General features: G+C 36.8%; 5 protein-coding genes across 7 annotated transcripts; 2 read left to right on the top strand and 3 right to left on the bottom strand.

The window, feature by feature from the left end:
- Positions 1–352: 352 nt before the first annotated feature.
- Positions 353–3,918, top strand: LOC116765208 (beclin 1-associated autophagy-related key regulator; the record flags this gene model as incomplete). The annotated part of the gene is given in 10 exon segments (XM_061523440.1): positions 353–452; positions 455–550; positions 847–1,131; positions 1,134–1,267; positions 1,581–1,715; positions 2,824–2,960; positions 3,168–3,350; positions 3,530–3,648; positions 3,721–3,749; positions 3,751–3,918. Coding segments are annotated over 10 exon segments (1,386 nt in total), but the record flags the coding sequence as incomplete, so codon positions are not given.
- A 776-nt stretch (positions 3,919–4,694) lies between these two features.
- LOC116765339 (rho-associated protein kinase 2-like) lies at positions 4,695–10,638 on the bottom strand. Its single transcript, XM_061522149.1, has 16 exons — positions 10,375–10,638; positions 9,758–9,838; positions 9,311–9,391; positions 9,075–9,146; positions 8,928–9,005; positions 8,765–8,854; positions 8,449–8,523; positions 7,696–7,761; positions 7,511–7,621; positions 7,338–7,437; positions 7,010–7,128; positions 6,732–6,883; positions 5,753–5,890; positions 5,342–5,645; positions 5,184–5,258; positions 4,695–5,113 (listed from the first exon to the last, which is right to left on the bottom strand). The coding sequence occupies exons 1-16, from the start codon at positions 10,429–10,431 to the stop codon at positions 4,982–4,984; spliced, it is 1,731 nt and encodes a 576-aa protein (XP_061378133.1). The 5' UTR covers positions 10,432–10,638; the 3' UTR covers positions 4,695–4,981.
- Positions 10,639–13,051: 2,413 nt separating this feature from the next.
- Positions 13,052–17,027, bottom strand: LOC116779726 (uncharacterized). 2 transcript variants are annotated; one of them, XM_032674129.2, is made up of 8 exons: positions 16,821–17,027; positions 16,548–16,679; positions 14,891–14,979; positions 14,634–14,729; positions 14,338–14,392; positions 14,031–14,111; positions 13,603–13,785; positions 13,052–13,254 (listed from the first exon to the last, which is right to left on the bottom strand). In XM_032674129.2, exons 1-8 carry the CDS (start codon positions 16,950–16,952, stop codon positions 13,060–13,062), a joined length of 963 nt encoding a protein of 320 aa, XP_032530020.2. In that variant the 5' UTR covers positions 16,953–17,027; the 3' UTR covers positions 13,052–13,059. The 2 variants fall into 2 exon arrangements, with proteins under 2 accessions (XP_032530020.2, XP_032530022.2); XM_032674131.2 differs by having other exon boundaries at positions 14,031–14,093.
- A 757-nt stretch (positions 17,028–17,784) lies between these two features.
- On the bottom strand, positions 17,785–23,461 carry LOC116779777 (mitochondrial uncoupling protein Bmcp). Its single transcript, XM_061522086.1, is given in 8 exon segments — positions 17,785–19,108; positions 19,286–19,467; positions 19,745–19,834; positions 20,032–20,289; positions 20,815–20,924; positions 20,962–21,035; positions 22,808–22,955; positions 23,148–23,461. Coding segments are annotated over 7 exon segments (864 nt in total). The 5' UTR covers positions 23,212–23,461; the 3' UTR covers positions 17,785–19,108; positions 19,286–19,347.
- Positions 23,462–23,988: 527 nt separating this feature from the next.
- LOC116765236 (proteolipid protein 2-like) lies at positions 23,989–26,322 on the top strand. 2 transcript variants are annotated; one of them, XM_032654655.2, is made up of 4 exons: positions 23,989–24,134; positions 24,389–24,527; positions 24,602–24,862; positions 25,355–26,322. In XM_032654655.2, exons 2-4 carry the CDS (start codon positions 24,405–24,407, stop codon positions 25,439–25,441), a joined length of 471 nt encoding a protein of 156 aa, XP_032510546.1. In that variant the 5' UTR covers positions 23,989–24,134; positions 24,389–24,404; the 3' UTR covers positions 25,442–26,322. The 2 variants fall into 2 exon arrangements, with proteins under 2 accessions (XP_032510546.1, XP_032510545.1); XM_032654654.2 differs by having other exon boundaries at positions 24,003–24,134; positions 24,386–24,527.
- Positions 26,323–26,334: the final 12 nt, after the last annotated feature.

Genomic DNA, 26,334 nt, shown 5'->3' with positions numbered 1-26,334 from the left:
ATCAAATTTTTATATAACAAATTAGTAACATAAGCTTAAGAATGACATCAGACGCTTTAGCAGTACCAAAGATTTACAAAAAAGATTTACATCATCCGTACTAACATTCATTTAATGTACTGTGTTTAAATAATTAAAAAATATTCAAGCTTATCGTTTATTAATCGTTCTGTGTTTCATTAATTTACGTCTAAATAAAAATTATTTACGTCCCTAGAAGACACCCCAAGTCTTTTTATTTGACATTGACAATCACTGCTTATAAACGTCAAAGTCACTAACTGCCATCGCTGTCAAAATATTCCTTTCACCAGCTGACAATGACAAGTTTTTGTGTTCAATTGCGATGTAATATTCAATAACAGTTTTGCAAAACAATGGCGATGGCTATCTAACTGAAAGCGAGGCTCCCCGGGACTTCAGGGTCTCCTCCACGGAGAGCGATGGACATTATACAAATGTATTCTCTGTTACACCGTGAAAAAAAACTTTTATTGTGCTGAATGTGTTAAAAACGGAAACTTTGTACATTCCTCCGTTCCTTATTCGATAGGTAAGATTTGAGTAACTGATTGATCTTTATGACTTGTCCGAGATATTTGAATTATCTTAACACATAGGAAAATATAATATATTTATATAAACCAACATGTAAGGTGACCCTCGCCACATGGAGAAGAAATTAAACATAAGGCTTCTCTTAGTCTATTTTGCAAATTGCTAGTTGCATTTCTGTCACACATATGTGTAATAATTGTGTCAGTAACCAGAAGTAAATAATAATGAATCTTATAACTATACTCATAAAAGGCGGTTTCAATATTATATAAAAAAAATATCATTTTCTCAGATATTCAGAGAAACAGGTGAAACTGATGCGTATGAAGATCAACAGACAGTACGTGTTAGAAAGGTGTGAGATGTTGTTAGCACCAAAGATGAAGAAAGACATGCTTGTAACGGAAACGAAACAGTCCAGAGACAAACTTGACTTAATAAGATTAGCCATTGAACAACGAAGAAGTATCATTGATTTACGGAAGAAGGAGTTGTTAGAACTAAAGGCGTACAACAGCGAATTGAAATCAAAAATGCCAAGATACCAAAAGAGAGTATCGAGTCTCGGAAAACGCTCAAGCCAAGACTAGAATTACAAACTAAGATATGTTTATATAACGACCAGGCTCAGTCACTAGCGGCTTTAAGGAGATCCAGAATCAGACAGCTAACACGATATATATTCCCTATATACATGAGCTACGATTCAGGTAACAACCCTTATACTGAATTGAATGATTTAGGTAGTTTTATATTAACATTTTGAGAGGAAGCATGATGTTGTTTAACTAAGAAAGCTTAGAGGAGAAATGTAGTTATCTTGTCTAATATTGGTCACTATATGAAAATGTCAAAGAAATATAAGAACATGAAGTGTTTTTAATTACTGAATCTTAAGGAAATACTCCTCTCACTATCTCTAAGCCTTATATAATTATACACAAAGAAACAATTTACTTCATACTGTTGACTGTTAATCGAATAATATAAACTTATATTACAACGTCTGAATTATCATTTCCAGTGACAGTATAGAGGACATGGAGTTTGTGGGGTCAGACATCGAGGAGGAGCCTCCCAAGAGACCCCAGCTTCATATAGTTGCGCCCTGGATCGATATAGACGCCGACTACTCGCACATACAGCCTGGGTTGAGAGTGCTAAGATACTTGTATACATTTAAACTTATCATAAGCCTTAACATTATCTCCAGCTAACTCTTTATTGTAGTTTTACATTGTTCATACAAACCAAAATAATCGAAATATTATTGATTTAAATTTAGTTATTTTAAAATGAGTCCATGCTGTGTGTCACTTTCTGTGACAAAACTTTGTTTTCAAGTATTTGCTTCCTGGCCGTCATAACCAATACAGTCTAGAGGTCAGCATAATCTGATGTGTAGAATAGACTCGCCCTTAACGGAGTAATAAATCCTTTTATATCAGACACTGGCAAAGCATTGAAAAATTTACTGCTAGATTTTAGATTCTGATGACTGTTACTAAGCGGGATTCCCCGAAAATATAATCCTTAAAGCGGCTCGCGATTGGACTATAATGAGGATACGAATGAGAAAGAAATCTGAGAATATTTGTGCGTCGGCGTCCAGACCAGACATATTCTTGTATTCGCAAATTTTAAAGAACGTTGTGTCAGTAGAGCTACGGTTCCTAGGGAACCAACAACCCCGAAGACCATGCCATCAAAGTCAATAATGTTACGAGCTCACTAACGGACTCACTAGGAATAGGTTCATCTTAAATTTGTACGCGGTAGAAGTGGGAGCGAGATGTATAACTACTATTCTCCCTACAACCTATTAAAAGACTTGGTTCTGTCCAGAACTCACATCAACTCATTCTGGAACGTACTTCGAAGGCAGCCCTAGTAGGTTCGTTTCAAATTGGGTTAGGTAGGAGAGGAGCTTGGACGATGAGGAGAGCGTTTAACGCGCTTTAGATAGGAGCCCCTTAAACCTACACCTGGATCACAAGTCCCAGTTCATCTCATCGTCGTCCTCGTCGATATTTAGACAAAATGTAGTAATCGTTATACAGGATATATATTTACCATTTAACAATTTATTTACCATTTATTCATTTCGTTTTTCCTTGAATTCTAGCAGACATTTTTATTACAATGTGCTTCGATGAACATCTTAACATCAGTCACCTATTTCATTCTAAACCATCGCAACCCTTCCATCAGTATAAACTGTCAAGTAAAGTCCGTAACATGTCCTGTCGTGTAGCCGTGTCTCAGAGTAAGGAGGCCACGTCGACGTCCTCGACGAGCGCGGCCGCCCAGCGAGCCCGCGCGGCGCTCGGCCTGTCCGCTCAGCTCGTGGCGCTGTTGGCCTGGACACTGGACGTCAGACTGCCGCACGCTATAACACTCAGGTGAGCTATAACCCTCACTTCACACACGAAGCTCCTAAACGAGCTCAAGTTACAACTTTCATTTGTAGTTTTACTTGTATTTTTCGACAAGTCGCTACTCACTAACTAAAGTTTCTAGACGGAGATTCCCCCGACCTCCTTAGCTCGCTCTATCGTCGTCTACTTTTCTGGTGTGAAAGTGAATTATAATCTGTGTCTATCCCCCAGTGAGTACAGCGACCCCCGCAGCTGGCGCAGCTGTGTGTGCCGCGCCCGTGCTGGTCGGCTTCATTATCTGCGCGGGCGTCTCTTCCTCCCTCCCCCTCCCCCGCCGCTTGCCCCGCTCGCTCCTCTGGCCGCTCTTCACTCCATAGCGCTGGCCGCCGCGGCCGATGACCCCGAGCTGGGCACGTGAGTACAACCTTATATTTTGTAGACAGCTTGATGACATCAACCTCAGACTTTCATAACAGAAGATGTAACAAGCCTCCACGAAACTAGAAAATATGATTTCATGACAGCATGTTGGTTCTCGATACCTATTGACGTAAGAGTGCGTGTCTTTTTAATGCATGTCTCATGTGTCGTAGCGTGGAGCCGGGTCCGTCGGTGTGGGCGGCGAGCGCGCGGCCTGGCAGGACACCAGCGCCCGGACGACCTGGACGATCACGAGCCGCCCGAACATCTCACCTGGCCCGAGGATGGACAGGTTGCTGGACGAGACACACAGACAGACAGGCACACGGACATATATATATAGTGTACATGTGATACGTTTCAGATGGAGGAGGTGTCCGTGTCTCCGCCGGTGGCTCCCTCGCTGGTGACGTCAGCCGCCGCCTCTCTGGCCTCCATCGCCTCCGTGTGGCGCGGCTGGACCAAGTACCACACACACACGAGTATCGACACAGAGACACCCACACACACTCTACCCATTCACACCACAAGAAATTTTTTTGTGAGCTCTCTTTTGATATAGTACAATACATAAAATTAAACACTGCTACCTTTACTCCACACACACGCTAATAATGTTGTTGGCAGCTTATTAAGAATTATAAGGATAGGTTCCAATAGCGTACCAACACATACACACACACACACACACACCCACACACACACACACCCACGTCGCATTGCTGCTCGCAATGTTTGTCATTTCTAAATCTTTATTTTCTGCAGCGTTGCAATATTACTCGTGAATGGTCTTAACGCATGATCAAATATTTAGTTATAACATAAACAAGTCATACACAATAGTACATAAGCATGGGTTAAAATATCTCTTCGATGCACTTTTTTTTCCACAAATCCTGTGATTAATGAAACCTTTAAACATTTATCTTATTTTTATTATTAGAACAGATTGACATATTTTTTCTTTGCCACACACGAACACTATGAAATGTAAATTAGAATGCAAGTTCCATTATTGTTATAATTTTGAAACAAAAATACAGGTACAGAATTGAATTTGAAATGTGTTTGAGTAACATCATTTTCTCATCGTCTTTGTTTTAATATGCAACACTGTTAGTGCCTCGTCTTATTGGTTCCTAGCTTTAAATATTGTGTAAGAGTATAGGTCATTTAATAAACATTAATTCTATACAATTGTGTATCAATAAAAGTCCCTTCTGAAAAGAACTAGGATTTAGTTGACAAATAAATAATGTATACATATGTATAGGCAATATGCGTCGCCCTTATTATATCTGTGTCTTATAATATATTTATAAAGCAAGACAGTGATAGTCACAAAACTTACTGAAACGTTTATTTTAAATAATTAAATATAACAATACAACGTAAAGTAATAAATAAAAGTTAACTTTATGAAACATCTGAATGTTCTCCAAACGAAAACTGGAGTCGGCGAACATCAACTGACGTAGATAAAGTAAACGTCAAAAAAACATCTCTTTAATACTTTTATCCGTATGAGGTAGATAGTTTGTCTTTATTTGGATTCCAATTTTGAAATTGGAATATTTAGTACTGACGTCATCAATAATAAGGTTACAACTGTGACCTGACTGTCATCAGTCTACGTCGCGCGAGGCGGCGGGTCGGTCGTGTTCATCTCGGTGTCTGCACCAGCGGCGGTGGGCCAGTTCCAGAGCCTCGTGTGTTCGCTCCACGCGTTCTAGAAGGGAGTCGGTGGACAGTTCCCTCTGTAATCACAAGTCCTTCTTTTAGGGTTTCATCATATATCTTCTATATATTATCAGATAGTTCGCTTACATTTGCAATAGAGGACATTGGAGTTCTTGATGGAGTGCAAACGGACGCCTCGCGAACCTGTGGCCACTGACATTTCTAGGGAAGGTTGAATGTTTTCATTATTATTATTATTATTGGTCAAACATATCAAACCGGTTTTCTCTTTCAAACAAACTCACTCTGTCTATACACAAGGGCTTCTTCCTCAACAACCTCCTGGGTGGGGTGGGCGGTGGTGGACTATGAGACGTTTCACAAACACTCGTCCGTCGGTCGATCCCCGAGCAGGTACACCTGGAGCAGCTCCTCTCGCTCGCTCCTCCGTGACTGCGGTCGCTGTGTTTTCTTTCCATCTCTTGCAAGTATCTCGAGCAGCACGGCACGTCTTCTTCGACGCTGGATTGTTTCGAAACGTTCCTCGAAGAATTTTCTCGAAGGCTGCGTATGATTTTATCCTGCTGGCTAATTTTTTCTTCTTTCTCACTGGAATATTAAAATGCCTCCATACAATCTGACCGTATTTTATTAATCGCCATAACTAGTTATTTTAAATCAACTTGAGACAATTCTCCTTCATTCACAATATTTACCGTGCGTCCTCCCTGAGAGCCCTGAGTCCAGCCCGCGCTGCTCTGAGCGCCCCCCTCGCCTCCCCACACAGCTCGGCCCCTCCTGCTCGAGCGTCGGCCAGCTCGGAGCGTAACTCCTCCACCAGCTCACACTTCTCACTGGTGAAAAACGTCCAGACTTGAATAGAGAAGATAAATAGAGGGAGGGATATTGTTAGTATTATTGCCAACACTGACGAGAATCTGAGAAATCAAAGAAGACGAAAGTTGGAAATGTATCGAGTATCAAATGAAATATTTTACATCTCTGACAATTTACCCGAGTAACACTAAAAATGTTTAGAGCTGGGCATTTCGAAATATTGACAATTTTTTTTTATTCATTTAAAAGTCTTTGTAACCTAATGGAGTATATTGTATTCATTTGTCATTTGTTTTTGTGAATTGGCGGCAAGTATAAAACTCTTGTTACACCTGAAAATGAACCTAACACGAGAAAATTTTCGTCAAGGATTTATTACGACTCGTTGTTAGCTTACTAAACAACACAGCTATTATAGGCTGCCATTAGCATTTCTTAATGAAGCCACATCTCGTGCCACTATTTACAATTGGTTTAACGACTTTAAGCGTGGACGTAGCAATCTCAATGATGATCCGCGTGAAGGACGTCCTTTTACCGCGACTACTGAAGATAACATCAGTGTTGTACGACACATGATAGTGGAAGATAAGAGAGTGACCTGTCAGCATATATGGGCCAGCCTAGGTATTGGTATGAGTCAAGTTAAAAAAATATTACACCAACATTTAGGCTTTTAAGCTAAGCACCAGATAGATTCCCCATACTTAAACCGACGACCAAAAACACACGTGCTCTCTCACAGGAAATTATACCAAAAAAGTGTTAGATTGTGCCTTGTTATATAAAAACTTGGTAATATGATATATTAAAATTAGATAATATAATTTATAGGCAGGGAGAGCGTAACGTGCTAACGTGTAATGTTGTGCGAGATGTTGGCAGTGATCCCTCGCTCGTCTCAGTTCCCGCCTGAGGTCTCGCAACTGCCCGGCGCCGGCCGCCAGCTGACGACGCCACGCACACACCTGGCCACTCAGGGACCACACCTCCGAACGAACGGATGCATTCTGCTCGACAAACGGTCCACAGTCAGTGACATGAAAATTGTATCAATATAAACGTAACACAGGAAAGATTTCTGTGCCTAAATTATTTGAAGCAATAAACAATTTATAATCCAATAAAAAATGTACCTCTTTAATAATATTATCAGCTTTTTCGATATCTTCTTTTAACTTCTGTATGGTCGTCTGCTGTGTGGCGCACTGTTGCTGAATTTTTATTAATTCTTCTGATTTATCGTTTAACAAGGCTGCAAAAAAAGATAATTCATTTTTTCAGAGGGATTATACAATCAGCATTTACCGTTTACCTCTACACATATAACCTTAGACTGAATGCTTTATACGCAACAGATTAGATTTCGCCAAATTATATTAAATGGATATAATTTAATATTGAGTATTTTTTAAACTAAGTCTTGAGGCTGGTGTTGTAATTGTTTATTCAGTAAATGAGTACCTTCAAGTTGTTGGATCTGACAGGAGAGTGTGTTACATCCCGTGCTTTGGTCGCGTTTCTCCCGTTTTAGATCATCGAACTTCTCTTGGATTTGCTGCAACTAAAAAATAAAATGTTTCTATATTACGTTCAATAATGTAACATTAATATTCTAATATACTCATACATCTTACCTCTTCTTCTTTTTTTCTGATCTGTTTCTGGTGATGAAGCTCCAAATTTTCTTTATCTTCTAAAAGCTCTTCTAAATTTCTTACTTTTTCTTGCAATTCTTCCATTTGTTTCTATGGAAAAAATATTGTTCCTATATTTAAAAATTGTTGCCAAGAAACATTTAATTCGAGACAAAAATACGCACCGCCATCGTTTCATTAATGTTCTTGAGACGCTTATTTTCCTCCATCAACCCGCACGTACAATCAGCCTTTAATGAGAAAATCAAAACTTAAAAGATGATCACCCAACGACCGTAAAAACGCCAGATATATATTTTTTATGTATTCAGTGATCCTTAATAATATTTATTAATTGGTAACTCCCAATGACAATCATATCAAAATCCACACCGAATCTATCGATGGCTGTTCCTTTAACTAAATATTTTTCTGATCTGTAAGTGGCTTTCGCAGATATCATTCGATCCATTCATTCACTCTCAGCCATATATTCCCATAATCCCATTCCCATTCTCCTGTCCGTACTTGTAGCACATCCCAGAGCCGCTGCAGCTGGTCCAGGACCCCCCGTAGCTCGTCTGCCACGTCCCCCCCGCGCCCCTCACCCCCAACCGTCTCCCACACTCCCTGACCAATGAAATACAGTGCTGTTTAATACGTTTAATAGTCAACTACGTGAACTTGCAAAGAATTTGTTACAATGAAAATGCTTTAAGGCGCTAGGTAGTGTTGTTATTATAATTTTTGACGAACATGCGAAAAAGCTAGCAATGAAAAATTTATATTCCCAACGGACTCGCACTAGAGAGCCCATTCTCCATATTTCCCTCAACCGTAAGGAAGCTTCACACCAAGCGCAAGTCGTGAGAACACAATCGTGACGCACCGTCCACTAGCGTCATTAGTATCACACCACACGCTATGTTAGTTTGTACCGAGTCGTTGTTCGTGGAATTGTTCAGGAAATTAGATATCTCCACTTTGAGATTCTCCACCTCTAGCGCTATGTCCTAAAACAAAACAAATTCTCCATATGTTCTTCCGTAGGTCACATGTATGATTACGGAAGTAAGGTAAGATTTAAAGTCCAAAAACCGCTATCAAATAATAAAATTATATCCCATTCGTTACACGTTTTTAATCATCAGAAAGTACCAAAAAAAATAGAATATTGGAATGAAAGGATAACGTCACAGATATTACAACATGAAGGAGGTTTTTGGACGACATTTCCTTTGGTAAATTCCCGACCTTCTCGCGTTTTTTCCTTGTCTCCATCACTCGTCCTTGTCCACGACAAGTGTTTCTTAACAGCGCGATGATCTCGTCTTGTCTTGCTGTCTGTTTGAATTATTTATTTTTTGTAACATCATCAAAAAACCTTTAAGATAAGAACGAACTATCCCGTACTTACTTCGTAAAAACATTCTCTATAGAGATCTTCTATAACGGACAGATTGTCCTGAAGCGTCTGGACCATTTCTTTTTTCTCCTAAAAACCGCCATACATCAGTAACATATGCAAACCACTTCTATACTATAACATGACTTAAGCACTTACTTTAAATTGACTTTTGCTGTGTGCATCATTCCTATAACATTGGCAACCGTCGGATGAATTTTGAGTACGCGACTAAAAATATAGGTACGTTTTTTTAAACAAATTTCAATGAGACAATTTTAATATATTTTTATTTCATATATCTTGATTCTCAACACGTCTGACACGCTCTAGTTTCTAGTAAGTAGTAGTGAGACGCGTCTAATGATCCTGGGATCTGCCCCACCAATGCCTACCTGTCCGAGTGTCGCCAGTCTTTCTTCGGCCAGCGCTAGACTCTCCGCCTGCACGCGAACGGTCTCCTCTTTGTTCTTTAACTAGATTTACAAAACAGATTTCTAGATTAACAGATTCCTAGATAATAATACACGATATATTAACGCAGGTCTCATTCAATCAAACAAAAGCTTTCTATTTATCACTGTCACAACTTACGTTGCTTAAGACACAGTAAATATTTTTATTTAAACTTGATTAGAATAATTTTAGAAACACTATACAAAACAAAATATGAGATGAAGAGTTCAATATAATGTTTACTATATGAAGTCAACCCTATAAGTAACAGTTAATACAGTGGTAGCCTCGAGTATAGTTAAACACATATTCCATTTCAAATATAAAAAGACGAGTGTTTCCTATGAGTATCCTGTAAGCGGAAGCGTTTAACATAAATAACTCACGACTCTCATGGCGGCCTCTAGCGACTCCTCCAGCGAACGAGCCCGCGCTTCACTGTCACTGACGCTGACAGAGTTACTGGCCTGGGGAGCGATACAGATCTATTAAACATCCTCTCCGTTCCATCGAACCTCTCTATTAACGAAACTCGTGAAAAACAGAATAAATAGAAACCCCGAACAATATCATGTATATAATTAAAAGTTGTTATACTCAGTTTTGCGGTTAAATATCAGTATTTCAAAATAAACACGGTTATAGGTATATATAATAGAATTACAGGAGTTATTGAAAAACTCGTCACATCGCTCATATAGATATACTGTATGGAGAAACAAAAACGGAAAAGATGAAAAACTATTATACATAAAATTAGTATACAGAGTTTATCCTTATTGTTTGAAAACTATTTGCTTTGAAAGGATTCGGTAGATATTGATTAAAATATTGAAAACAGTGAAAAATAACTAAATTTAATATGCTTTTCCAAGATTTATCTTTAAAAAACACTTAATATTTATATGATTTAAATAATAGATGCATCAGCTTATTAATTTCAAGTGAAATAATTTGTTTATGAACTATTATTTTTCTATATATCTTTGAATACTACACTTACCTTCGTATATATGCTAGTATCAGAATCATTACTCATTAGAAATCCGTTGAACATCATCTTGAATTTAATATCAAATTAATTAATTCAATACAAATATATCGACGAATATTTAAATAAAACTGTGAAACACTGAAAAATCCTTAAAAATTAACAATATTGCTATAAATCTCTATTCAGTAGTTGAATAGTAAATAAACCACTCTCAAGTCCTCAAAGTTCGGAAGACACGACGCATCGAAATAACACATTTCACAACAAACTCGACCTGTTTCGGACACAGCGCATCGTGTAGCTGTGCTCGCTGCACTGAGACTGCTCTGCCGCCATAATATTATTAGAACAACGTAAATAGTGTTAGTTTGTAGTGGCGGAAGTTTGCTCCGCTTGAATGCGACCGTAGCCCCAGTGCCGGTTCACATCGGAGACGTAAATACGGACAACATAAAAGTTTTTTGTTCATAAGTCATAAAATTTGAGGAGAATATAACTTTTAAACTTTCGGCCTGGTATTGAATATGATTGAAGAAATTATCTTGTAACCTTATAGTAATGCTGTTTTATGAACTCCAAACGCTTCGAATTTAGTTTGACTATAAAAAGGTGGTGTAAGTTTACAGATGTCCCTTGTGGTAAGGTCTGATAGTCGTGCTTTAACATTAACGACTTGAGTGATACGAGGACTATGAAGTATTTTCACTTTGAGGAAGTATAAACACCGCTTATTGAATTTGAAACGGACAATTTTAGTATTGAGAACGTACTGTTAGTTATCTTATGATAAATTAATTGTTAAAATCGGTTCTTTTTGTTAGAAACTGTATTAAAGAGTATAGAAATATCAACCATATTGTGAACAAATAATACAGAAAGTAGGCCTCAAGAGACGCTCTTTACTAACCGAATTGAAAATATCTGCTATTTAAAAACATCTTTTAAAAAAAACCTCCTGAGACGAGCTAGAATGTGACTGACTTTAAATGTATGTAAAGACGGCTGCGTTGTTGTTGCTGTTGTCTAATAAAACATAGATAATAATCTAAATGAAACTAATACTTTCGGATTGTAACGCGGTATTTTATTATTTTTAACAACATAAGCCCGACGTTTCGGTTACTTTGCAGCAACCGTGATCACAGGCAGACGAGACACAGCTCGTATGTAGTTTTAAATAATAAAACAACGCGTAGTAATCCGGAAATATTAGTTTCATTTAAACGAATACTCGCGAAAGTTTTAAATCTCGTTATACATAATTATCAATTACAAATTCCATTATAATTAATAAATATAATTTATGACCATTAATGTAAACACAACTATTAGCTATTTTCGTTTTCAATTATTACAATTCCACCATATGAATGGATTTCTCAACAGTGAGAACATTTTCTCCGCCACACTACCGGGTGTGGTAAGCTGGAATTGGGTCGAACCTTGTCCCATAACTTTTAACTAATCTTTTCTGATGCGGGCGCCGCGCCGACCCGAACACCGGCACGAAATAGATATCAAACGTTTAGAATTTCAGTAGCTCAGGAGTCGCTCTCGAATCGCGTAAGGAGGTAAGAATATATAAGCACATGATATGTATAGTAAAAATGTAAAAAAAACTTACATGAGCTGTTTCTTTTTTGATTTTTCTGTTGAAAAGAATTTAAGTATGTGATTATTTGTACGAATTATATATTAGTGTATAACAGATAATCAATAACTATGTACCCATCTAATATGCTGACACTCTTTAGTACTTGTCTCTGTCCGCGGTCGCTGCAACACGCGCGACTTGTCCGAGGATACGCTGGTTCATCCGCGACGATAGAGGTGTCGGACAACTCCAGGGGAGGGGACGGAGGCTGGGACATGTAACATAAGGAAAGGGCAGGAGATAAATATCAATGTATAATGAAAATGATACGCATCAGCAGCTTTGATTGTATTAAGAACTAGCTGTGCATGAAACTTAACAGAAGTAACAGAAATTACTCCTTATAACATGTGCTAACTTCCGGTTCCGTATGAACTGTTTCATCCGTGTTAGAGATTAGTCGGAACGTACAGACAGACAGATAAAAATATTTCCCTAGTGTATGTACCTGATACACGTCCCTATGCGTTTCGTAAAATTAATTTTTTTTAGTATTAGACAAACGAGAGTACAATTTTATTTCATTGCATAGATCAATATATCAGGAGGCATATTGTATGTTAGTCACTAACCCTCTCTGTGATGGACAAATCGCTGCTGTCCGAAGTCTTGTCTTGTTCTCTACAGATATTTGGAAGTCTCGTCTCCACGTCCAGCTGGACGTACATAAAAGTGTTCAGTAAATGTCATGAGAAATTAAATATTTAAAAAAGGCCCAAACACGTAACCGTTAAATATCTCATTGCAACACTTTGTAATTTGGATCACATTTGGAATATGTCGTACTTTGACCGCAACTTCCAAATAAAAGTCTTAATTACCAAACCATTATTTAAACTTTTTGTGAGACTAAGAATTAGTGAATGCTCATTGTCTTAGTAGGGAACTGGGCTTATTTAAAAAATGTATATAACAATATTGTACTTTGTCAACTTACATCGTACTCTGACCTAGTTAAACGATAACAAGGAAGCTCCTGAAGCCCACATTAAATATTCTGATAGAAATAAAACAAACGTCTCCCGTTAACATTTAATGTACTACTCGGGTTTAGAGGCGTCGTCGTCTGAGACGTCGTAGATAGAGCTGTGACAGGAGCAGTTCAGGTGTCGCTCGTCCTGCCTGTGTCTGGGGCGAGGGGCGCACCCCACAAGCGACTCCATAGACACCGTCTCCCGACACACCTCCTGGGCTTTCTGACTTTTCGGTATATTGGACTCCGATAGTTCTTTGAGCTTTGGAAATTACAACGATCAATTATTCAAATAAATTCTAAAAAGACTCGTCATTGGTAGATGGTAGAATTTTTTTTGGTTTTGCAACCCTATTTAAGATGCACTCTTCATTTATCTTTTCAAAACCTTAAGTGTAATATTTATAATTTTCACGGTATTTTTTTTTGCTGCTTCATATCGTTTAATACTTTATGACACTGGCTCCCGACATACTTATTATACTATATTAACTAACTTTTGATTTGACTTTTCGTAAAAAATACCAATGTACAACATAAAAAATCAAATTCTCTAACAGTTAAGAACCTCCAGGGGACCTAGAAATAACTGGTCAACTCAAAGCATCACCTTAGCCTTGGCCTGTCGGAGCTGCCGCCTCATCTCATGTATGACGTCATCCTTGAACCTCGCCCGGAGATTCATCGCTCGACACTGGTCGTCCAGAGCTCCGCACACGCGTTGCAGTGCGCGGACCTCCTCCGACAAAGACACGTTCAGCTGACGCAGGGAGCGGATGTTGTCACCGCTGGACTGTCACACCAACAATCGCACGCTCATTATACTAATAGATTCGAAGGGAGAATGACATATACGAGGATAAACGGGGCCGGGCATAAATATAAAATAAGAATTGTGAAGATTTTTTTGTGAAAAAAGCGTCAAAATGTAGCCAATGGCAAGCTACGGACTATTTCGAGGGCTCATAAAATGTTGTGATGACATAAGAGAGCTTTCATTCGTTACAAAAATAAAAGAAATCCTGCCTTAACGCTGACCTCCATCTGCTGTAGACGACCGCTGTACAACGCCCTCTCCCTCACCGGCTCGGAGTCGCCACACTGCGCCGGATACTCAAACTGTTCCTCATTTATTATATATAAGAGACCATACGTAACACACAACTATCATTAGCTTTAGCACTAGCTGGTGATAGGTCTATATCAGTTAGTGCCTGCAGTATCCGCAATTTATTCTCAAAACTTGTAATAAGCCCATGGGAATAATAATTTCTACATCTTTTGGTTTTCTAAGCATTTTATCGTTTACGTGAATGGACCAATATACATTAACATATGACATTACCTCTTGTGTACAGCAAATATCAGCCGTTACTTCAGCGTCCTTTTTTGGTACGTCCCTAAATTTAAAACAATCTTGCCATTAAAATATTCTTTAAAAAGAAAACTAAATCAATACACAGGAAATAGAACTTTCATGGACATTTTTAACCTTTAACATGGATTAACACTCTCAATTTTTAAATATATAGATTTGCCTTTTTATGTAGAAGTAAAAACAAGTTTCTGTCGTTTTTGGTAAAAAGAGTAATAATATCGTAAAAGGAAGTTAATTGAAATTAGATCAAAGTAATATCTAACGGTAGTGTAGGGAAGGTTTCGGCGGCCGTTTCGTTTCTTAGAGACAGTACTGTTTGTTCGCAGTTTTGAAGTTCCTTGTTCAACTTGCGTATTTCCCTTTAATTTAGAAAAAGTATATAGTAATGAGTATTCTAACCGTCCATAAATTTTTATTTAAAAACATTCACAATTTTCTTATCTCACATAATGAAAATTCAACACTAATGGCTTAAGAAACAATTATTTAATATACTAAAGAATTTTATTAATTAATAAACCTTTCCTTGGAGAGGTTTTCTTTGATGAGCGAATCGTTCAGCATTTTCAGATCGTTAACTGTATCGCATATCTTTTTACTTTTGTCCCACTGTGAACAAAGTGATCGACAAACATTATTATGAAACAAAAAAAACAATAAGTATTGCTGTAACCGATATTAACTAAAATATGCGTTTAATTTCCAAGAATTTTAATTGTTCTGAAACAGAAGGTACGGGATCTGTGGATTATTTTTTGTTTTTTTTAGAAAAATTAAGACAATCAACTCGAGAACGAATTGAGAAGTAGAATAAATTTAAACACAATTTTATGGTAGCATATTATATTTATATGTCATGTACAAAGTTATATGTCGTTCCTGTGACAGGTTACATTTTATTTTACCTCTTATAAAAGTTATTTTCTCGGTATAATTTTTAATTCGTATATATTTTTTACCTATAGGGTAGGTCCGTATTTTTTTTAAAGCCGATATTTTATGAAACTATTAAATAAATTAAAACAAAAAGAGTATAAATTCGATAAAAGTATATTTTTATAAAATTAAATAGTGTATAAAATAAAAAAAAGTATAAGTACATAAAATACATTGAGTTAAAAAAACTATATCAATTTAAAGTTCCTGTTCCGGGACTCGTGTTTCGTATTCTTTTTTATGTCTCCGTGATCTAAATTCTGTTGTTGCCTGTAAGTTGTGACACAATAAACATTAAACAAACCGATACGTTCATAAAGCCGTCAGTTAAATTAACATTCACATGTAATACCAATATAAACATTGTAATTAGCAATAAACAATATAATTTACGGAAGAATTACTTTACAATAGTCGGATAAAAATTCACACAGGTTATAAGCGTAAACCAATCATCTCACCATAGAACGGTGCCGAATATGTCGGATTCGGTGACTTCATGGAAATGTATGCCGTCGATGGAGCAGTGATCGAATTCCCGCAGCCTTCTCAAAACCTCCAAAAGTCCCCGGAGGTCGGCGTCCTTGCGGGAGAGGCGACGACGAAGAACACACGTCTCTGTTTGGAGCTCGCTGACCACCTGCTTAGCAAAAGACTTCAGAGGCTCTATTTCCATACTTCTGTTTATATGCTGGTTTAAATCTTCTAGGTTCTCATTACTTCTTATATCTTATAAAGACCTCTTTCTTTCCACGCTTGCTTTCTGTCTTCTATTCTTCTTTCACTTCTCACAGTCACACAAAAATTAACAAAATGATTTAAATGTTTTCGAACGAGTGCAGCACCAACCCCAAAAAGGAAATGGTATTGTTTTAAACTTGCGTAAATATTTTTAAAATAAGACCACCTTCAGACAAAAGATATATATAAGATGGAATGTGTGCATGAATACAGGTTGTAAAATTAATTTACTTAAAAAGCGGTCTGATAATTTTAAGGAATCCTGTTGTAACATATATTAAACTAGGCCAACTTTTGAGAGTCAAGTAATTCTGATTTGATTTACAATGTAACTGTAATAATATGTGAGAAAAATCATTGAAACGAAACGAAATTGATTTTTGAAGTTTGTATAATATTAAAGCAGAGGGATTTTAAATTTGAAGAAAAACACGTCGATACTTCCTTAGAGGAAAAAAAAGGCTTGGAAGACTTTGAACTATTATTAAGTGTGCCCAAACCTCAGAGTGCCTCCTTCTTTCAACAAGCAGCTTGGATGTGAACTCAGTTTCCAACTCCTCAACCGTCCGCGCCAGCAGCGTGTTCTGATCCACCAGGTCCTCCACCCAGGACTGAAGAACTTCGACTTGTTTCTATGGTTCATATTTATACAAAATTGATAGCAATCATCAATTTAATCATGTTAGATGAAAGTGATTTATCAATAAGCTCTGTCAACATTTAGTAAAGCATTGCTTTTGAAATTCAGTATATGAATCCCTCTCTCCCCTCACCTGCAGCTTCTCCCCTCCGGACATCCTGTCAATGACCTGTAACTTGTGTTTGTAGGCGCTGTGCACTTCCTTCAGTATGCCGAGCGTGGTCGCCTCGGCGCACACACACTCCCCGTTGTCCATCGAGGACATGTATCATACCTAACGTTAATACTTTCACTGACTTCTATCTTTTGATGGTCTCTTTTTTTTTATTCCCTGCCAACATCTCTGTCAGCTGCCAGTGTTGTTTTTCAAGAAATGTTTATATAAAAACTCTGTAGTAATGTCATATCAGTAAACGAGATAATAATAGAGCAATCTCATGACTATGTAACATTTCACTGAATAATTGAAAAATCGGTGGTTTATTCCTTGTGCGTCTACAAATTGCCAAGTATAAACAACGAACCAACATCCCTAAAGGCCATGACATCTGGTCAACTAACTAACGAACTCACTAAGAATAGGTTCGTCGTAAATTTGTACGCGCTAGAAGTGGGAGCGAGATGTGTAACTGCTAAATCTCTTTACAACCTACTAGAAGACTTGGGTCTGTCCAGAACTAACATCAGTTCATTCTTGGAACGTGCGTCGAAGGCAGCCCGCTCTAGTGATTCGTTTCAAATTTGGTTAGGTAGAGAGAAATGTAGGTAGGGAGACAGAGAGAGAGAGAGCTTGTAAATCCATGGAATGCTGAGAGGTTTCGTCTAAGAAGGTATTTTTTTATAATTTCGATTCAAACCCTGTTAAATTTTAAATTAATACAAAGGTGGTAGTTCGTCTCGTTTGCTCATCGACCCTTCATAGTTGATCCTCTTCGTTAAACCTACTTAATGAATCTAAATTAAAAATTAGTCAAATGTCAAGACATCTAAAGTTATAAGCCCAAGTAAAGTCTATTTAGACGGAAGCGACAGATATAGTATACTATAGTAAGTATCAAAGGAATTTTAAAAACTACGTGAATAATAAAACAACAGAATGTAACACCAAATAATATATTTATTAATTTGTATTTGTTATCTCAGTCCCACGCGAGCACTCAGTGTGTTGTAGCACAACATTCCGGTCACTTAAACAACAAACATATGAATTCTATCAATAAATGCACCGCAGCGGAAGTCATCTACGATCAGGAACATTAATTAAGACTACAAACGCGTGCTCTGTAATCATTTGGCACAAAGCAATACTCCAGTAGCACGTTCCCTATGGGCCGAGGTCGCTACGTCGAGACCGTTTCAAGATTACTTCGACTGGCAACAATAAGACATCTAGAAGCTTCACATACAGGTAACATTTCAGTGTGTATGGAACGGGCTAAGTTGTTTTTAGGCATAAAAACTTTTACTTTAATATTTACAGTACAAATAGCACCGGTTCTATCGCATTAATTCACAAATGGTCAGATAAACGAATATATTTGAGTATTTGTGAATGGAACACTGAACTATCGGCAACACTCGCACTTATGGACGTTGGCAATAATTAGTGATTCGCTGGCAACCCTGGATGTAGCTTGTCATTGAAATATCCATCAAATGAAATAGAACCTTACTACAATAACACAAGATCGTTAATTCAGTAACTTACATAATATATACTTTGGTTCGTGTTGTGTGGGGGCGTCTAACGCATGTCGGTAACAACTAAACAAAAACAAGAGGTCGATGCACTCGGTGCGTTAATCTCATAGTGATATGTCACTTACACTTACATACTATTTGTGAGATTTTTTAAACAACCCACAAAGCGTCCTTGTGGAAGTAAAACTTCTTTACACTCACTGGGAAGTGACTGACGGCCGGAACGAAAACTGAGAGAGAAAGAGATAGATACTTCTTGTAAGAGCGATAGAGAGAGAAGGGTGGGAACACATTTCATTTCTCTTATAATTAAAAATACAATAAATTAATATAATATGTACAGCTAAAGAAGTTTTACTTCAGTAGTATATTATAAAGCACACTCGTTTCACGCGACCAGCACTACTCGTTTATAATGTTTCTCAGACACAATATACAGTGTGTTCACAACATGTGATATTCCTTCTAATGTATATACAGGTGCTTACGCAGTAATCAAAGCTTAACTTAAAATACGCATTGTATGAATTTACAAACAACATTTCAGACATCAAAATGCGAACCAATATAATTAGTATATTGACACTTGACCGCAGCGCGAGGAAGGCGACACGCGGCGCAGCAGTTTGTACTCGGCGACTATCGACTAGACGTATACATTGAAGCTGCTCTTAAATCTACGATTCTCCTAGCGAGCCATACTCCTGCGTGCAGCCGACCCTGGAGGAGTCATCACATATAACATACAGTAATTATCATTAATAAAGAAAATATGTACCGGAGGAATATACCTCCGGTCGGTTCAGATAACAAACAATGACACTAAATTAAAAAATATGAGTGCCTTTTATCTTGAATTTATTAATACACTAGACCCAGCTTATTATATATACCGACTTCCTCCCCTCCTCCTCCTCCTCCTCCTCCCTCCTCCCGAACCAGTCTCGGAGGTGTCGTGTTCAGTACATGATCTTGAGCTGTTCGTACGTCACGAAGAAGATGATGTTCCAGGGCCCCATCCTGAGCCAGGTGGGCACGAAGCCTTTGTACAGCGCGAGGAAGCCTTCGTTACGAATGGTCTGTAATATAGTTTTCTTTGTATACTTCTGTTATACACATTAAACAAAACTCGGTTTAGATTGTTGTCGGACCTCCAGTCCACATCCAATAAAACATCGAGACATTTATACACGCCAATTAGGAATCTACTTGTTCGAAGGCAGAATCCTGACCCGCACGAGACGTTGCGCCTTGAAAATGTCAAAATCGTGGAAACTGAAAATATAACGAGACGGGAATCGAAGCCGGTACCAGGAACGAAATATGTCCAACGTATAATATGATAATCATGTGTACCTGGACCAAGCAGTCAACGGTGCCCTTGTAGATCTTCACTTGGGAGTATGAACTGTCATTTTTCACTTTCCGTTGATTCATGAGCCGCGTCTGGAATATATTATAGATTAATGTATAACTAACTGTAAGCAGTAGGATAAGTTTTCATCGAGAGAATTGAAATGAAACAATCAAATGAAAAAACACGCATAGCTTAGTGTGCTCGCTGTCTACAAGCTCAAATCATTCTGTATTATTTTGTTCGCTTTGTTCGGTTCGTCGTAAGTAAGTCGCGAGTGTCGTCTTACCCTTATGACGTCCAGCGGTGTGCTGGCGACGGCGCTGCCGAGGCTGGCGAGCGCGCTGGAGGCGAGGTGGTTGACGGGCGAGTCTCCCAGTGTGGGCGTGAGGCGTCTCTTACATCCGTCGTACACGGGCAGCTCCACCGCCGCTATGAGAGCCGCGCGCTGAGAGGTCGGCCCCACGCCGCGCCACAACCCCCGCACTCCCTCCACGCGGTACATCTCCATGAAACATCGCACCAGGTGACGCTTCTCATCGCCCACCTACACGAACGAGAGGCCTTCGATAGATATTACGATATACAACACTGCAGCAACGCAAAATAGGTTTTTACATGCAGACACAAATATAACCTACACAACACGGTATTTAGGTGTTTTATGTGTCTATGTGGTACTTCCCAAATGTGATCTTTTCCGAATCATATGTACTTTCTAAGAGTATTTTAGACACCACTGACGGACGGTGAAGGAAAACATCGTGAGGAAACCTGGTCTTATAATTTCAAAATATAAGATTGAAATCGCCAACCCGTCTTGAGCAAGCGTGGTGATTAATGCTCTCTAACCTTCTCCATGTGAGAAGAGGCCTTTGCTCAGCAGTGGGCTTCGATAGGCTGATGATGATGATGATGATGATGCGGTACTTATTTGCACGAATGTTTTTAAAATACTTTCTTTCCCTTACTTCTCCTTCCTAAAGCAACTATCAAGTTATAGAAAATACGAGCTGCATATCTGTAGATTTTAGCTGCTTACTAGTAGATACACAACCGTCACTCTACTCACTTGCATCCGTACTTTGAGTACATCTGTAGGGTTGGCGATCGCACTAGACAGTCCGCCGGCGAGCGCGGCACACAGCGTGTCAGTGGTGACACTCTCGCCCCCTCCCCCGCCTCCGTCGCCTCCACCCCTCCCCGTCTGTTCGCGAACCACTTCTTCAGGAGTAGTAAGTGCCAAACTTGATGGTGCCGTATGTCGCCTGCCGGAGCACCGCTGGCCAGATGCTATGGACCGTAAACGTGTGACACGCGTCATAAACAATGGTGGGTTCTAGGTTCAGGTGTTATGTTTACATTTATATCTCATTAAGGCTGATTCCAAATATCTATTTAAATTTCAATTAATTGAAGTGAAACACTAGTGCGGCCAAGAATCTTATAGATATAAATAGATATAATGTATATCGATAGATATAAATATATATAAGTAGTATATACTACTAGTATTTTATTTTTATACATCCCCACCTACATATTTAATTAATTACATTCCCATTTAAAGCATGTTTTTGATGACGCCTATCGATTGAAAAAGTCCAAAAACTTCAAGGACTTATATTTTATTATCTTAATACATCTCTAATACTAAGACACAACAAGCTCACAAAAACAAGTCCACGTCCTATATTCATAAAGTACACGGCTGGTGTCACCGTAACAATATAATCTGTTTCCTCAGTATAATAAACTTCTTATCTAAATCCTATTTCAAACGTCTTATTCAAATGTGACGTTGTTGGCGCTCATTTCTCATATCCAAATCATTTTTAGACAAGATGTTCCACTGTCCTAGATTTATAAACAAATAATTATACTGAAAAATTCTGGACGGTGACTGTATTTAAAAAAAAAAACCTATTTTCTCATCAACTAATATATAATTTTTAACATTCCTTACATTCTCTTTCTACCAAACGATCGTGTCTTCTGACGTAATTTTCTCAAATAATTAATTTCGTCCTGACCTGGTTCCTCGGGTCAAAAATCAAATCTTATCACACTATAAAAGTATACAAATGATTGTTTATCTTATAAAATGTTATTATGTATCATCAAGGTGGGAAGCTGTTCATACCTCATCACAACTAGATTATTCCGAGCATTCTATGAAGGGATTTTACAGTAAGTTTTATATGTAAGAACGAATAATAGTGACACATTACATAGAAAAAAAAATTTTGTGTTCATAATTCAATCTATTAAGCACTAGTTTACTTATTAAGGGACATAATTTTTGTCAATACCCACGACGCTACATAGAAAACAATGGCCGAAAGGTCATGGTCTCTGATATTGTCGTTTACAGAATTACACAATGACAACTTACATTGCACATGAAAAATTGCCTCTTCCACATTATACAGAGATAAGAGAGGTTGGGAAAGCACTTTATAACAAACAAGGTATTTATTTCGAGAGATTCTGATAATTATTATTAACAAGGAAGGTTCAGTTCAATTCGTGCTGAACTTATTGCATGCAGATTGTTGGCACATTGCTTGTAAGTCATGTGGACTGTCTAAATAATAAATAAAATCTATCTATATTTTATGTTTTTTTTAATTTGACAATATATTTAATCTGTTACTTCCTGTTTGTCAAATAATATATTATACTAACAGATCAAAGTTAATGAAATCAATGGTTTATGAATGGACATTTAAAATATACTTTACTAATCATTAAAATTTATGTTTTATTTTGTGCCGTTTCGGTTTTTGAGTGTAATTCATGTTTCTTTTAATAATTATTTTCACAACAGCTGTCTCCTTCATCAAAATAAATGTTCTTTAGACTCGTGGTTGTCCAGTGGAAAACACAACTAGTCAATATGACCTCTTTTACAACTTTTTTTATTTTTGTTCCCATTTCTTTTTTGTATATGTTGGCACTAAAGAGAGAATTTAATAATATCCTTAAATTAGGAACAAATCCTTACAGCCTGTATCTATGAGTTACTATGATCATTTTTATTATTATAATAGAATATCTCATACCCGCAGTACAATGCCTTGACTCCCTCCTGCTGTGAAGTCTTCACAAAGCAGTCAACCATACCAGTGTACCGCAGTTCCACATGCCGCGGGTCACTCTTTTGTCCTTGGATTTGAAGACGAGTCTTTGTCGTGTCGATGGGGAAAGTGCCTATTCAGATAGTCCACTTGTAACTATGATTGTATTAGCTAATAATGTTATTTTATTTGTATGTATTTTTATTATATTTTTATTTAAAAACCTGTATGCATTCCAACCCCTATATTCAAAAAGATTAGTAACAATCAACAAAATATATTTGGTGAGATGACCAATATGAGAGGTTACGTTACAAAAACTCACCAAATTCGGCAACAATTGAGGCCAGGCCGCCGTAAACAAACGGTCTCCAATCTCTATCTCCCATCACACGCAGAATAAATGTTCCAGTTATAATATTATTTAAAGTCCGTGGTAGCACAAGTGTTTCAGCACCGGTATAACTGAAACCCGCTTATTAGCGTTATAAATTTTATAACGCTATAAAAAAATATATTTCTTAACACTTATATTGAAAAAAGAAATTCTAAAAAAGGCTCTTTTCGTTTCGACTTATTTTAATTACACACATTTTCAACTATCCTCACAGTCGAACACACGTTAGTGTTTAGACTAGACTGATTAGTGACACTTGACAGTTAAATATCATCAGTTGAAGATAGATAGTATAAATAATCGTACTTTCCTATTTTGTTTAACATAAAAAAAAATTATATTTGCATTTCAGAATTTCGTTATTTAAGGTTTTCATTCACATCCCTTGTCGTTCCATACCGTTCATATATACTTTTTCGAACTAAAAGTTACTTCAAGCAAATGTATCTATATAAAAATTAATAATACTATTATTATTAGAACATTTTTTTTCATTATTTTAAGAGTGATATGGAGAGTAATCAGAAAAGAATTGAATACTTAATTTTATCTATGTTGGACTACTGTCTACTGCTTCTAGTAGCTATGATCAGCACGTATAATAATTATAATATCAAGTAAACCACTCTGATAAAATGTTGTGTACACTAAATATATGTGATGTCGTATATAAATTCATAGTTGTTAACATTTTTGACCTTTATAAATATTTGTAACATTTGTAATCGAACATGTAAATAATAGCAAAGAAACAACTTATGAAAAAATCATGGCTTATTTATTATATATACTGTGTAATGTATTTTAACAATTCTTATCAGCTGTCAAAATTGATTGGAAATACGTCATAGTTTATAATTTATCGGAAAACATGTAAGATAATGTGATAACATTAAATTAATTCTATATTTGAAGGTAAATTCAAACGGGGATTATATACCTGTTTTTTAATTAAGGTTAACTTAAAAGCTGAAATTCCTAAATAAGTCATTATTTTTAAATCTGTAACGGCTACCTCGAATTGGTAAACAAAATAACTAAATAAAAAGTGAAAAATGATACATTGATTGGATATTGATCTAATAGTTGGATTCTTTATATAGCTCGATATTAATGGTATTGTATGAATTGTCTTAATGTTTAATTAAACCGTGGATATTCATTAGTAGGAGAATCTAGTTCACGATGTTTGACCACTTCTCTCAAAATCCCCCCGCACCAAGTGAGCCGCCGCCGCCCCAGAAAGTTATCAGATTTGATAAGAGCTATTTTAAAACACTCCCTGGCTTATTGAAAATAGCAGCTTTGGTATGGTATTTAAATCTAAACAACCATAAGATGAAATTGTTGGACATTTTTATTTTAACATACATATATTTCAGGTGTGTAACTTTGTGGGTTTCATATGTATTAAGGTGTCATTTTCCTGGGTGTCGTCAATTTTCTACAACATTCTGTACTGGTCGGGGAACATTCTCACCACATTTTTGCTGCTCATGTATGTGTTCCACTTTGTGGAGAAATATGACAGGTGGCCGTGGCTAAAGCTGGAGTTCTTCTACTGTGCTATCATGACCCTGGGATATATTGCCACAACAATATTTGCTGCTACAATAGGAGACAGCGCTGGTTATGCCGTCACGGTAAGTAGGGAATATTTCACTTTGATTTATTTTTAGTTCTATTGAAAAACATTAGCTACATTTTAAATTTTAATAAAGTTATACCCCAATATACAAAGCTTATCCCCCCTTTTATTGATATTATAAGAGTTAAACAATGAAGCAAAGGTTAAAAACAGTAATGGCAGTGACTTTCATGTCCCCTTAATTTATTAAATTCAACCATTCAAATGAAAAAGTACTAAAATGATTCCTTCAAGCTAATGACTCAGAAATGTTTAAATTTTTTTTATAAATGCCCTAAAAGCATGTATCTACATTTCTGAAATAATAGTACATTAATCATTTTCTTCTTCTTAATAACGAACACAAAATTTAATGTATCTTTTAATAAAGAATTTCAAATTAGTTTTCATTTTCCATATTAATGTAAAATTTTTAACAAAGTTCTATATTGAAACTGTTATCTGTCAAAGCGTTTGTGTGATTTACAAATTTCTGTTATTTGTTTAGTTCTTCGGTGTTTGTGCCATCGGTGTGTACGGTTTGGACTGTTACTTGAAATATAAAGCATGGAAGAGAGGCCTGCCACCGCAATGAAGATACAAACTTGCTTAGTGTAAGGATATATTTATTGTAAGGAAGCCCAAATAAGTTTTCCAAGCATTTTTCCACACACTTCACAATGTCCTCAATATATTCAAAGTCTCTGTACGGCCTGTTATTACACCATTTCGGTACTTAATAATGTTAAGCAAAGTTTAAACAATGGTTGTTGTTGTATGTTGCACAAATTATTATATTGATGAGTGCTGAGTGATGAGCGGTGATGAGTGATAATGTTTGCTATAAGTCATAGTGTTTTTCTTATGATGCAAGTCTACTTTAATATTTACAATTTTAGAATGGCATTCAATTATAAGAACCAAGCGGAGGTTTTTAAGCTGGGTATCATACTTTTTTACACCAAATTGAGAGATATTTTTAAAAAAAATTCACTATTTCCTCGGTAAAGCAATGAAGTCTAACGCAACGGGCATTTACACTTATGATGGTATTTTCTTATGTTTTACAGTATTTTACTTAACTATAGTATTAATTTACTAAAAATGTTATAAATCACGTTTTTAATCTTTATACGCTGTTAAGGTATAAATGTATTTAACTTATAAGGTTACTTAATACTGTATTGAATTGAAGTTAATGACAATCAAAAATAAACAATGTTTAAAAATTAAAAATTGTTTTTGGACAGTTAATTTAATAATTAATTGGTGGGTTTTGGAGAATATATAGTGTTAAGTGTAACTTGTGACAATCTTTTAGATCCTTAATCGGTATTTTATAGTACCTTTCTATGTGTACTGATGCGAAACTAAAGTGCCTTCAGATCTTATGACACTGTGTTGTAAATATATATTTTTGAAATGTTTGTAAAAAATGTCTGTAATGTTTAACATAAATAAAGACTACTTTTGAATCTTTGCATATAT

The sequence above is a fragment of the Danaus plexippus genome, chromosome 2 (assembly GCF_018135715.1).
Source record: "Danaus plexippus chromosome 2, MEX_DaPlex, whole genome shotgun sequence".
NCBI classification, from domain to species: domain Eukaryota; kingdom Metazoa; phylum Arthropoda; class Insecta; order Lepidoptera; family Nymphalidae; genus Danaus; species Danaus plexippus.
This window is presented reverse-complemented; position numbering and strand designations above follow the sequence as displayed.

Excerpts from the sequence above, each read along its gene's own strand:
- LOC116765339 (XM_061522149.1), bottom strand. The coding sequence starts at position 10,431 with ATGATGTTCAACGGATTTCTAATGAGTAATGATTCTGATACTAGCATA. Across the intron at positions 7,622-7,695 it reads ACATTAATGAAACGATGGCG|AAACAAATGGAAGAATTGCA; the intron begins GTGCGTATTTTT and ends TTTTTTCCATAG. Across the intron at positions 5,891-6,731 it reads CATCTCGCACAACATTACAC|TGAGAAGTGTGAGCTGGTGG; the intron begins GTTAGCACGTTA and ends GTTTTTCACCAG.
- LOC116765236 (XM_032654655.2), top strand. The coding sequence starts at position 24,405 with ATGTTTGACCACTTCTCTCAAAATCCCCCCGCACCAAGTGAGCCGCCG. Across the intron at positions 24,528-24,601 it reads TATTGAAAATAGCAGCTTTG|GTGTGTAACTTTGTGGGTTT; the intron begins GTATGGTATTTA and ends CATATATTTCAG. Across the intron at positions 24,863-25,354 it reads GCGCTGGTTATGCCGTCACG|TTCTTCGGTGTTTGTGCCAT; the intron begins GTAAGTAGGGAA and ends TTATTTGTTTAG.
- LOC116779726 (XM_032674129.2), bottom strand. The coding sequence starts at position 16,952 with ATGTCCTCGATGGACAACGGGGAGTGTGTGTGCGCCGAGGCGACCACG. Across the intron at positions 14,980-16,547 it reads AAAGAAGGAGGCACTCTGAG|TGGGACAAAAGTAAAAAGAT; the intron begins GTTTGGGCACAC and ends CTTTGTTCACAG. Across the intron at positions 13,786-14,030 it reads GTCGTCTACAGCAGATGGAG|TCCAGCGGTGACAACATCCG; the intron begins GTCAGCGTTAAG and ends TTGGTGTGACAG.